The sequence below is a fragment of the Pararge aegeria genome, chromosome 6 (genome assembly GCF_905163445.1).
Source record: "Pararge aegeria chromosome 6, ilParAegt1.1, whole genome shotgun sequence".
NCBI lineage: Eukaryota > Metazoa > Arthropoda > Insecta > Lepidoptera > Nymphalidae > Pararge > Pararge aegeria.
Window position 1 is genome coordinate 18,890,789 of NC_053185.1, and position 11,848 is coordinate 18,902,636.

Consider the following 11,848-nt stretch of genomic DNA (forward strand, 5'->3'; position numbering starts at 1 on the left):
ATCAAAAAATATTGTCAAGTTAAATATCGAAGCGCGAAGTATAATGTAATAAAATAAGGTACCAAGTACCACGAACAATTGACATTTTGTTGTTATATTTTGTAGGCATAAAACATTTTAAGATTCTATACAAACGGACTTCAAGCAAACTGCAGAAATCATTTTGACTTAACGGCACAACAAGCCTTTACGTCAATCGAATACTCGCAGGCCGCGGCGTCGGTCTGTCCTTGTGATCTGCAATATATGTATATCCAAACAGCAATTTTGCAGTTCAAATGCAGTTCGTCCGAATAGATCAAAAATAGTGACACCTTTTTCCGATACTGTTCCGCTGATTCACTAATATGGTCGCCCTACTTATATAATCTAAGATGTTTGTTCGAGGCCCCGTTATTATATTGAATTTATTGAGCTGTGAGGCTATACAACCGTTTAGATAGATTTTGTTGTCAAATGTAATTAGTATTGCGTAATTAGGTGAATTTTCTTATGTAAATAAATAAAGGATTCCTTTACATATCTTGTTGTTTTATTTGCTCATAAAAATAATACGCATAGAACTAACTATATACTACGTACATTATCATATAGCTAGATCAGTGGCAGTACCATAGAAGCCGAAAAGCCGGGCTTGCGTTACAATAAATATATCTTAGTCTTTCAGGTAACTGGTCTTGCTCAAATTCAAGACCATACGAACGCCACTGAACTAGATATATCTTACCTTAGATATATTAAAGAACTCATTTCAAAATGTTATGGTCACACTCCTTTTATAATAAAAATTAGGTCATTTTATGTGTAGTTAAAAAAATATATATATACCTACCTTTAACCATATTGGAGCTGGTAGGAGGAGTTGCCGTCGATATGACACTGATTTGATTAAAATATATTGATACAATGTGGCACTGCATTTCCAGACAGGACTGCATAACCAGCAGAGTCCATTGTAATTGTACTAACTAGGCCTTGGTGTTTATCTGTATATTATAAATATTTATGTATTATTCATATAAATATTCATCACTCATTTTAGTTCCATAACACAAGCTACAAAAGAAAGTTTGTCAGTATCCATACTGTATCCGTATTGTTTGCTAGTAATTTATATAAGTAACGTGCACCAACAGGCGCAGCGAGTTAACTTTAAATTCAGTCTGATATGAAAGTTGCTCCTAGTTAAAGTGTGACAAAACACTACATTACTATTCCACGTTGCTTTGTAAGGCCTTCAATGTTAAGCCTTATTAAAACTTACATGTTCCGTATTATAAAGCCACTGTCGCCACAGAGAATAAACTTAACAATGAATATTAACAAAAAAAATGAGATCAAAAGTTACTTAAAATAGATAATTAACGTGATAGAAAAAAATATATATTTAAAGTTTATCTTTGTGTTGCATTAAACTGTGTAGGAAAGTACATCTTCCAGTTTTAGCTGTAGTATTTTGGCTTGATAGTACTTCGTCAGCTGATGCTGAAATAAGAAAAAAGGCAATTTTAGATATTGGTTAGGATGTTCAAATACAGATCACAAAGATCGCGGATTGCAGCTTTTTGGTTTCGTATTTGCAATTCTGGGAACGAAACTCTCACTACTCAGGGTATGCTCCGAGTGTCCGGATAATCCAGAGACAAAAACTGGAAATAGGATTTTGGTGTACGATCTCCTTATATTGTTATTGTAAAAATTTTACGATAATTAACTATTTTGTTACATAAATTAATTCGTATATTTATTGTTTATTGAGATGGCTACTGCCTGAAATAAACAAGATATAAACATATTCAGAAAGACCCATAGCGGAGCACATGCAGGCCAGATAATTTGTTCAACCGAATTAAACTTAAAACCGAATTTGTTTTGTCAATTTTTTTTTGGCACGGGTCTCTGAATGAGTAGGGTTTAGACCGCAGTCCACCACGCTGGCCATATGTGGATTGGTGACTTTAAAGGCCTTTAAGAACGTTATTGATAAAATCTCAGGCGTTCAAGTTTCGCCTGTTTAGTAAATCACGACGTTTAGCTTCACCGTTAAAGCAAGTGATATTCAATACCTAAAGTAAAAAAAAAAAACTTTAACCTTTAATCGAACATATTGAACCAACAGTTTAGTTTATTACATAGCTTTTGATATATAATGTAACTATGTTTGAATGTATAATTTTTTTTTAACACTAAAAAAATAACTTCATAAGATTTTTTTTATAAATAACCATATATTATTTTACCTGTTCAACGTCAACCTTGAATGTATGCTTATTGAAGCAAACCCCATGCTTTTCCTTGACCACCTTCAGCCCATAGTGCATGCAGGTGGATCTGGCTTCCTCGTAGCTGTTGAAAGCTAACCACTGTTTGAGCACTTCCACAGGAACAGTCAAGTGCTGGCTGTTGTATGCGAAACTCATTGCTTGTAAAGCTCTCCTAAGCCAAGTTTGATAATTAAATACATACAAATAAATTGTTAATTAATATCTTATAAATATGCTATTCAATTATTTTGGTTGTATGTGCAAAAAATTATTGAGCTAGTTGGAGGGATCTTAAATCACAGAATTACGAATTTACAGAACCCTCATTCAGCTGTTATTGGATGCAGTGCACTGTGTCCAAAATCAGTGAAAACGTTTCTCTTCACAACTGCGGATATTTTTGATAAATAAATAAATATACTACGACAATACACACATCGCCATCTAGCCCCAACACACAAACATTTTCCAGTAGTGGGAATCGAACCCACAGATTTGGACTCGGAAAGCAGGGTCGCTGCAAACTGCGCCAATCGGCCGTCAAACCTCAAATAATAGACGTTTACACGGTTTCTGTATGTTCTTAATTCTGTGGCTTAAATGTGGTACCAACACATTCAAAGTCAAAGTCAAATACTTCTTTCAAATAGGCACATAGATAGCAATTTTGATGTGTTCACTACATACAAAATATGTACATAGTAGTGAGATGATGGCGATAAATACTTTCGTAAACTCAAAACTAACGTTTCAACGCATTTTACATAACAAAACAACAACAACATTTTGATCATAACAATTACAGCAGCAAATCAGACTTTTTTTTTTTTAATTAAAATCACTTACCTCTGTATCATTGGGTGATGTAAACATAGAGCAGAGAAGGTTAGAGGGCACAACTTCCTTGACAGTTTAAATATTTTTATAAAATTGCATTTCATATTTGCAATCGCTATATTATATGCTAGTTTTAATGCAGATACCCTGAAATTGATACCAAATTATTTTAACATTACTTTATTATTTATTTAATTAGATTAATATTACAAGCTAAAATCCCCTTTAATCATGAAATTTTGTAATGCCATGTACTAGAATTTAGAATGTTGGGTATTTGGTTAATAATGGTCAATACTTAATGTTTTATTGCTACAATAATAATAAAGCATTTATTTATTTACTTGAATCCATGCCTCTACATAGTCATGAGGCCCTCATCAAGGTCGAGACTTAGCAATAAGAAACAGTTTGACCCTTATAATTATCACAAATACACAATTTCAGGATTTAGTAATTAGTATTTACGCATAAACAGGCAAAATAATTATTTTTCATATAAGACTGGTAGCTACTTTTATTGGAATGTTCAAGCATCCAAACAAACAATTTGGTTAGAGTAAAAACATTTTTTTTTTCTAAAATCCCATAAAATCTTTACCTTTTTAAATAATTAGGTAAACACAAATACCTATACAAAGGATGTATACTGTCTAAATTACACAGTATGTAGAGGCTCTCCACCAGAATCCTATCACAGGATAGCTCTGGTCTAGTTTTGCTTATGTCTAATGAGTTAAAATGTGTGAGGATTGTGTCCACATCATCTTCTACTTTGTCAGTGTTTTGTAAGACATCACAGCAGTTAAGAAACCATTTCATACACTCTAGCAAATATTTTTTGTTAAGTACTGGATCAAATTCGCTTATAGGATGATCACATAACCTGAAAAAAATTTTGATGCTTATATTTTATTTGTTTAACATTGGTTAGTACGTCATTTTGGATTGTAAAAACATGGTTGGATTGGGTAGTACAGCTTTTTGAGACTGAGCTTGTCCGAGGAAGTGCTATGTATAGCCATGCTTATTTCTGCACATTAAGTACAGGCACCTACGCCTCAGGTGGACTAACACAGGGTGGCACTTAGGATTACATGTTCCTAGCATTCCCCACAAAGTAAATTATAACAATCGTAATTATTTTAATCCTTCTGTGTAGACTTGTGTTTTTCAGCACTGCATTAATTTGGCAGACGATGATGTTTATAAAGTTGTGCTTACATTCTATTTTACCATGATATAAAATGTAGGTTAGCTGCCTATTTTAGACTTTCTTATAATGATCCTAATGTCTATCTTAAAGGTGCCTGTACTTAATATGATGTATACTAAAAATATACCTAGCCAAGTTATCAAGTTATTTCTGAGCCATCTAAGATTATGGTATGCTTAGTAAGTTAACATAGAATGATTGATAGTTTTTGATGAGGGCCTTGTTACATACCTATAACCATAATAAATATAGAATCTAATCATGGGTTCCAGTAAAACCACACACTCTTCAGGAGGCAGCCTCTGTATTGTCATATCTTGTCTTACTGCTCGCAATCGGTCATCCAAAAAGTCATACATTACTGACATCTTTATATTGCTTCTGTTTGATATTCTGAAAGTAATGGGGAGGTCATTACTGCTATTCAAAAAGAACTAACAGTTCTACAGTTTTTATTAAATCTTGCAGGAACAGTCTAGACTTCGTAGGCAATGAAGTATTCAAAATCCTTCTCTAGGATGCAAGCTGTCCTTACTTTTAAATTTACTATCTTGATTATTTTATTATTTAAGAGTTAAAGTACCACATTCACCAATAAATATATTATATTCTACACAAGTACACCCTTCAGAACAGATTTTACTGACTTGTCTATTACTTACTCCAATAACAAATAGTGAACTGTGTCAGAGAGAACTCTGAAAGGCCTCAGCAATTGTGGCACAGCCATGTTGGAGTTTGCAGCCGATCTGCAGTAGCATTTCACCAATTTGTGACCAGATCTGGTTAGTTCAAGGACATGTACCATTTTTTCTTTTACCCGCCTTGAAAATATATAAGAGTCAGTGTTATTTTGGATACCAGTATCTGAAGGTTTCATCCATGTGTTTCTCAAGGACAAAACAAATTTGGAATACAACACGAAAATTTCATTTATATTGGTTTTATGATTTAGCGATCAGAAGATAACAAAAAAAAACAAGCTATACATATTTTTGCATTTTTAATGACGGACTGTGTTTTCATGGCCTAATGCAGAGGTATAGTTAGAATATAATAAGTAGGTATGTCATTAAAATATAAATTTATGATCAGACCAATGTAAAATAGTTTTGAATATGAACCAAAATTTGAACTGATTGCGGCTATTCTTAAAACTTTGAATTTAAAATGCCCTTCCGTGAAGTCATGAAGTTATTTAATTAATGACGATGAGCTTTATTCTATGGTGAGCATGCCAGGTTTAACTTGATGTTAAACAACTGTTTCGCCCGTAAAAAAGTAAAAACAGAAAATGTTTACATACAAAATAACCTCCTCTGATGGACACATTTCCATACAAATGCCTTTTGTACATATCTCGTTTACAATATTGTTATTTTTATGCAAAGGAGTTTCATTGAGATCACGCGTGTTGGACATCTTGAGTAAGTACTAAAACCCAAAAGGTGCATAATCTATAAAAATAAAGATTTTTCCTTTTGAATTTGCAATGGTTGTTTGATCATTTGATTCACAGATGTTTGATTGCGAATCACCATTGAGATTGGAAATATGACAAGTAATTTTCAAGTGACATTGACACCTTAACAGATAATATTACATTATTCACAGACAGCTGAAAGCATACCAACTTTTTGCCAGGAATGTTTTTTTAAATATGTTCACTATCTGTTTGGAATCCATACTAAATTCTAATGGATAGGCTTAATTAATAATAAGGATTGCAAACAGGCAATAATATTGGCTATGTAAGGGCAGCCTTGCAATTAAAATATTCGAGTATTATATCATTGAGGTGAATACTTCAATTTAAAGTCGACTTCCGATGCTTAAAATATAATGGTAGATAAGAATCGACAATTCATTTGAATCACATTACATTCCAAATAAATACATTAAAAATGAATTATTAGGTTTGTACCTACATTACAATAAGATTAAAAGAGCTATATCATATCATTTTATGCAATCTCCTAAATACCTTTAAAAGGATATTAAAATCAAATGAGACTAAACGCATTGCAAAAAAAGTTACCTTTCACGTGGGTAATAGTTGTGAATATGTCCAATACCATTTATATATTTTTTGTACTGTCTGCAATATCAATTTACGTTACATATTGCGTAAGTATTAATATTTTAAAACTCCGCTTCACTCTGATGAATTATTATTTATTACTCGCGTGCACTTTTTCCTTATTCTACTTATGCAATTGAGTTATATTTATAGAGAAGAAGCATTCCTTACTGCTGTGGTCTGTCCAGATGCACCGCTGGATTTTTTGTTTTATATGCCACGATAGGTTAGCCCTTGACTGCAATCTCACCTGGTGGTAAGCGTTGCTGCTGCCTTAAGTTTTAGCGGACCTGTTAATAAGTATAAAGTTAAAATAGTATAAAGTTTTCTTAGACCTGTTAATGGGTTAATTTTAAATTACGTTATTGCCTTTAATATATAAAATCCTTGGGTGCTTAATGTTGAATATGTAGGTACATTTATTTATCACACAGGGAGTGCAGTTTATTCCCGAGAGAGTTAAAGTTGTATATACCAATCCCAAATATTTTCACAACTATACGTATTCCGTTAAAAGATATGGACGCAAGAGTGGTTACTACATCAATATCGAGTCGACATTAAAGCAGGAATGGAATAACAACGTCACGGTTAGTATTACACGTCATAGATATACATACTACGACAATACACACATCGCCATCTAACCCCAAAGTAAGCGTAGCTTGTGTTATGGGTACTAAGATAGCTGGTGAATATTTTTGTTATGAATATATTACACATAAATACTAATAATATACATTCAAACACCGAGACACTGAAAAACAATCAACACAAAATCACACAATAATTTTCCAGTTGTGGGAATCGAACCCACGGCCTAGGACTGAGAAAGCATGGTCGCTGCCCACTGCGCCAGTCGGCCGTCATGCATGGATGCTAATGCCCGTTTTCACTAACGACGAAGAAGCCAATGCCTAAATAAGCTACGCCTTATCTAAGGGGATTCCTAGGCATTCATCTAACGTACTCCCATAGTTATCACCTAAGAGTTGGTGAAACTTTTTTTTCTTAAGACATCGCCTAAATTATTAGGCACTTGGTTTAGGCGATGCCTAAGTTTAGGGAAGACGTGAGGCTAAATCTTGAGAACCTGCCATTGCATGAGGACTTTTTTTTATTACACTACAAGTTAGCCCTTGACTGCAATCTCACCTGGTTTTTAGGCATTATGCAGTCTAAGATGGTATCGGAATAATCTTTTAGGCAGTTATACGTATCCCTAATCGGTTTTCACGCGACCTCGTACTTTTATCGGTAGGGTGGTAACTAGCCTTGGCCGAAGGCTCAACTCAGACATAAGAAAGTTAATATGCTTAGGATAATTCTTCTTCTTGCGGTGCCTCTCCGACTAGCGAAGGTTGGCAGTCGAGGCGAAATAATTCTGCTGCACTTAGGATAGTAATAACGATGAATTAATTTCAGTTACACTTAATATTCAACCAATATCTTCATAACGAGTACAGGCGTTCATTTATAGAGCTTCACTACAAGTTTTGCGATCTATTGAAAGACGAGAAATTTTTCGCACCGAGAATAATACAGTATGGAATTAAATGCCCTTTGCCAATAGTAAGTATACATACAAATATACATATATGTTTACTGATAACTATGTATTACAACTGAAACGTAAATCTACGAAGTAGGTTCCAAATGCGCCCTGGTCTAAGAATAGCTTACAATAAACTTAACCGAGTAATATTATGTCAAATGGCTCCCAAAATACAATAATGTTTTGCGACGGGTTTTTTCGTGTCTCCGTCAAATATTAACCCTTAGTGAGACGTTTAGGGTACTACAAATGATCATCATCAGCAACCTATCGCCGGTCCTCTGCAGACGGCTAAAGGCCGTAGTCCGCCACTTTGGCTAAGTGCGGATTGGTAGACTTCACACGCCCTTGAGAACATCATGGGAAACTCTCAGGCTTGCAAGATTCCTCACGATGCTTCATCGTTAAAGCCACTGATATTTAGTTGCTTAAATTAAAAAAAAATATCTTTAAATAAAGATGGCATAACGTCGGAACACTTTTTAACACGCTCTGGCCGTTGAATTATTGCAAAACACTTTTATTTGTCAGAACCTTAATGTCTCAAAAGTACGTCTTTGTAGTTTAGATCATTTTCGTTCACGTTCAATTTCACTGTGTCAACTGTGAATTCGGTAACTAGTTGGCCCCATTCAAATTAAATAATCATCGGATGAACATGAAGTAAAAACATCTAATTTTTATTTAAATTCCAACAATTATACCGCTCACCTAACATTGGTATCATATTGTAGGTAAACTTGTACCACACAACTCATAATTAAACTTAATATTAATTAAACTAAATATAATTTTGAACAAAAAGTAGTGAATTTTGTTCCAAATACTTCTTGTGAAAGATATTATTATAGCATTACTTTTGACCTGTCAATTTCATTTAGTTCCATGATGCATGTACATTGGATTTAAGTTACATTAAAAAAAACATGATATCTCTTTAATCTGTTCGGAAGCACCTTTTTTTTATTAAGTATCTACCACTAGGCATTTACCCGCGATTACGTCCATGCCTAGTACTGATTTTAGGTCCTTAGTTTATTACGGAACGTTACGTTACGTTTACGTTGGAGATCTAATTTCAATTCTGTCTCTATTACTATTAAAATATGCTACAAGTTTATCTAAGTATCCTTGATGTGAATTATCTTCAAAAGCAAAACACATAATTGGCCCGTTTGGTCTTTTCAGGGCACATATCGTTTCACAAATTTAACGATACCGATGGAAGAATTCCCTAGCGTTTTTCCATACGAGCGAACGCGCATAGATATAGAATCCACAATAACTAGTACAAGCGAAAGTATGTCGAAGGTGTACCTTTACTGTTCCTTTAAGAATATCAAGGTGTAATTAATTAAATGATTGTTTAATTGTAGCAGTTCTTTTATTACTTATTAGAATCCCTGAAAATTGGCAAAGGACTTCATAATAGAGACATGCGAAGCATTTTTGAAATATTTTTTGTTAATAGATGCTTAGTCCTTACCTGAGAAGTTGTGATAGCCCAATAGGTAGGACTTCAACTTCACTTTCGTGGGGCCGAGTTCGAATCGCAGCATCAGCAATCACTTGCCTTAACGGTTAATGCAAACATCGTGAGATTAATGCCTGAAAGTTCTCCATAACGTGCTCTAAGGCGTGTGAAGTCCACTAATCCGCACTGGGCCAGCGTGGTGGACTACGGCCTTAACCCTTTCTCATTGTGGGAGGAGACCCGTGCCTTGTAGTGGAGCAGAAATGGGTGCATATGATGATGAGATGCTTACTAAATTTGAAATAGACAAACTTAAGGCTAAACCTTTAATTTCAAATCGATAGCGACTCTTTCTGGTATTTTCAGGGCACGTATCGTTTTATGAATCTGTCGATATCGTTGGAGGAATTCCCCAGCGTGTTTCCGTACGAACGAGCCCGCATCGATGTCGTATACGCCACCACTAACACTAGCGAAATCATGTCGAAGGTTTACCTATTCTGTTCATTCAAGAATATTGTGGTATAAAAAATAATAATTAAATTATTTTCTGGCTGCGATAGTTTTATTTTTATTTTTCACTCTACTTCCCGCTGTTTCGACCGCGTTAATTTCGCTTTTTGAAGTATAAACTTCTTTGGGCACTTAAGCAGTGTTAGTGCTTAAGTGCCGGGCCCGCCTGGCTACCCACCTGCCCTAACGCCTGGCTACCTACCTGCCTGCCCGCCTAGCTACCCACCTTCCTGCCCGCCGGGCTACCCACCTGCCTGCCTGCCTTCCCATCTGGCTACCCGTCTGCGAGCCCGCCTGCCTGGCTATCCGTCCGCCAGCCCGCCTGCCTGGCCACCTGATTGCCCGCCTGGCAACCTACCTGCCTGCCCTCCAGGCTACACGCCTGGCTACCCACCTGCCTGCCCGTCTGGCAACCCACCTGCCTGCCCGCCCGGCCGCCTGCCTGACCATCTGATTGCCCGCATGACTACCCGCATGCCTGCTCGCTTGGCTACCTACCTGCCCGCCTGATGATATGATGGACACGGGGCGGCATGTTGCAGGACGTGCTCCTTGCATGCCTTATGAAGTGTTGCTGTTTATAGGCGATGGTTTTCCACTCACCATCAGGTGTGCCATCTGCTTGGTCCGTTAAGTATTACTAGATAGAAAAAACAAACTCTGGATAGAAAAAAAAAACATGAAATAAAACAAGAACATCGAAGAACAAATTTTAATAATTTATTGTACAAATTGATACTGGAATAGAGTTAGAGAAATTGGATACAGTTGTCTCTTAAAAATAGAAATAAATGTACAAACAATTTACCTCATCATATAAATAGACGAAGCTCTTTAAACAACCCATATACAGACACCCACTAAATTTAATAATCATACTAAAAAAACACTACCACACCTTTCCAACTTGCAGTTCGCACACCCTACTTACGTTGAGCAAAATGAGTATTAGGTAAAACTGCTTTTTCCATTTGTTCTTCTTAACAAGTTAGCACTATTCAAGCGCTAACTTATAAAGGGCAATCTCACCTATTGGTAAGTGATGATGCAGAGTAAAATGGCAATGGGCTTACCTGTTAGACCACTTTTTATTAAACCCACTCCTCTTATCGGTTTCTGTATTTCGATATGTTGTAGGTTAAATGCCCAGGTGCCACGATGTTCTTTCTTTTGTAAGTGTTGATAATACATAATAAATTGAAAGTATATTTTGAAATCTCGGTCGGAGAAGATGTGGTAGCACTTTTAGAAACACATTTATAACTTATTTTGGTTCATATACTGTCCAACATTACATAATATTTTGATACAGGTTTGTCTTTTTAACCAACATTTAATTGAAAATGCAATACACAAATTCTATAGAAGATATTATTAAGAGTTTTTATTAAATAAAGTTCAGGGTATAAAGTTTAAAGAAAATTCAAAGGACATACCTAGCTTTTCACAGTTCGCATGGCAATTTTTTTCTGCCAGTCAACCTATAAAATGGTCAACAAAGACGGATGGATGGTCTTATCCCTTCTCTAATATGAGAGAGGAGGCCAAAGACCATAGACCCAACACGTTGTGTGGTGGGTTTTTATCAAGATATTTTCAATCATCAATCAAATAATAAAAATAAAATGCTTTAACAAAAAAAAAAGAGCGGCAAAAAAAAATAGCCAATTTGTATGATGTCCTGTACTCAGTAATAATTTATCACTAACAATGATTTCAATATAATAAACAACAGTCCAGCAAGTAACACCAAGACAAACAACAACAAAATAGTGTTTTCAACATAGATTATTCAACATTTTCGTTGAAACACATCACATCAGTTATATTTATTGACAACAAAAAATTAAGCATGCTTTTTTTAATAGTAGACAAATATGGCAACATTTATAAATTATTTACACATTTG

At 35.1% G+C, this 11,848-nt stretch overlaps 2 protein-coding genes across 3 annotated transcripts; one reads left to right on the forward strand and one right to left on the reverse strand.

Annotated features, from left to right (window-relative positions):
- Window positions 1-11: 11 nt before the first annotated feature.
- LOC120624760 (SAC3 domain-containing protein 1) lies at window positions 12-5,851 on the reverse strand. 2 transcript variants are annotated; one of them, XM_039891473.1, is made up of 7 exons: window positions 5,624-5,851; window positions 4,980-5,141; window positions 4,549-4,710; window positions 3,733-3,987; window positions 3,111-3,248; window positions 2,241-2,436; window positions 12-1,485 (listed from the first exon to the last, which is right to left on the reverse strand). In XM_039891473.1, exons 1-7 carry the CDS (start codon window positions 5,737-5,739, stop codon window positions 1,411-1,413), a joined length of 1,104 nt encoding a protein of 367 aa, XP_039747407.1. In that variant the 5' UTR covers window positions 5,740-5,851; the 3' UTR covers window positions 12-1,410. The 2 variants fall into 2 exon arrangements, with proteins under 2 accessions (XP_039747407.1, XP_039747406.1); XM_039891472.1 differs by having other exon boundaries at window positions 3,703-3,987.
- Window positions 5,852-6,372: 521 nt separating this feature from the next.
- LOC120624612 lies at window positions 6,373-9,327 on the forward strand. The gene is made up of 4 exons (XM_039891257.1): window positions 6,373-6,444; window positions 6,832-6,987; window positions 7,823-7,969; window positions 9,141-9,327. Exons 1-4 carry the CDS (start codon window positions 6,382-6,384, stop codon window positions 9,300-9,302), a joined length of 528 nt encoding a protein of 175 aa, XP_039747191.1. The 5' UTR covers window positions 6,373-6,381; the 3' UTR covers window positions 9,303-9,327.
- Window positions 9,328-11,848: the final 2,521 nt, after the last annotated feature.

Excerpts from the sequence above, each read along its gene's own strand:
- LOC120624760 (XM_039891472.1), bottom strand. The coding sequence starts at position 5,739 with ATGTCCAACACGCGTGATCTCAATGAAACTCCTTTGCATAAAAATAAC. Across the intron at positions 3,988-4,548 it reads TATATTTATTATGGTTATAG|GTTATGTGATCATCCTATAA; the intron begins GTATGTAACAAG and ends AATTTTTTTCAG. Across the intron at positions 3,249-3,702 it reads TTACCTAATTATTTAAAAAG|GGTATCTGCATTAAAACTAG; the intron begins GTAAAGATTTTA and ends TATCAATTTCAG.
- LOC120624612 (XM_039891257.1), top strand. The coding sequence starts at position 6,382 with ATGTCCAATACCATTTATATATTTTTTGTACTGTCTGCAATATCAATT. Across the intron at positions 6,988-7,822 it reads AATGGAATAACAACGTCACG|TTACACTTAATATTCAACCA; the intron begins GTTAGTATTACA and ends AATTAATTTCAG. Across the intron at positions 7,970-9,140 it reads TTAAATGCCCTTTGCCAATA|GGCACATATCGTTTCACAAA; the intron begins GTAAGTATACAT and ends TGGTCTTTTCAG.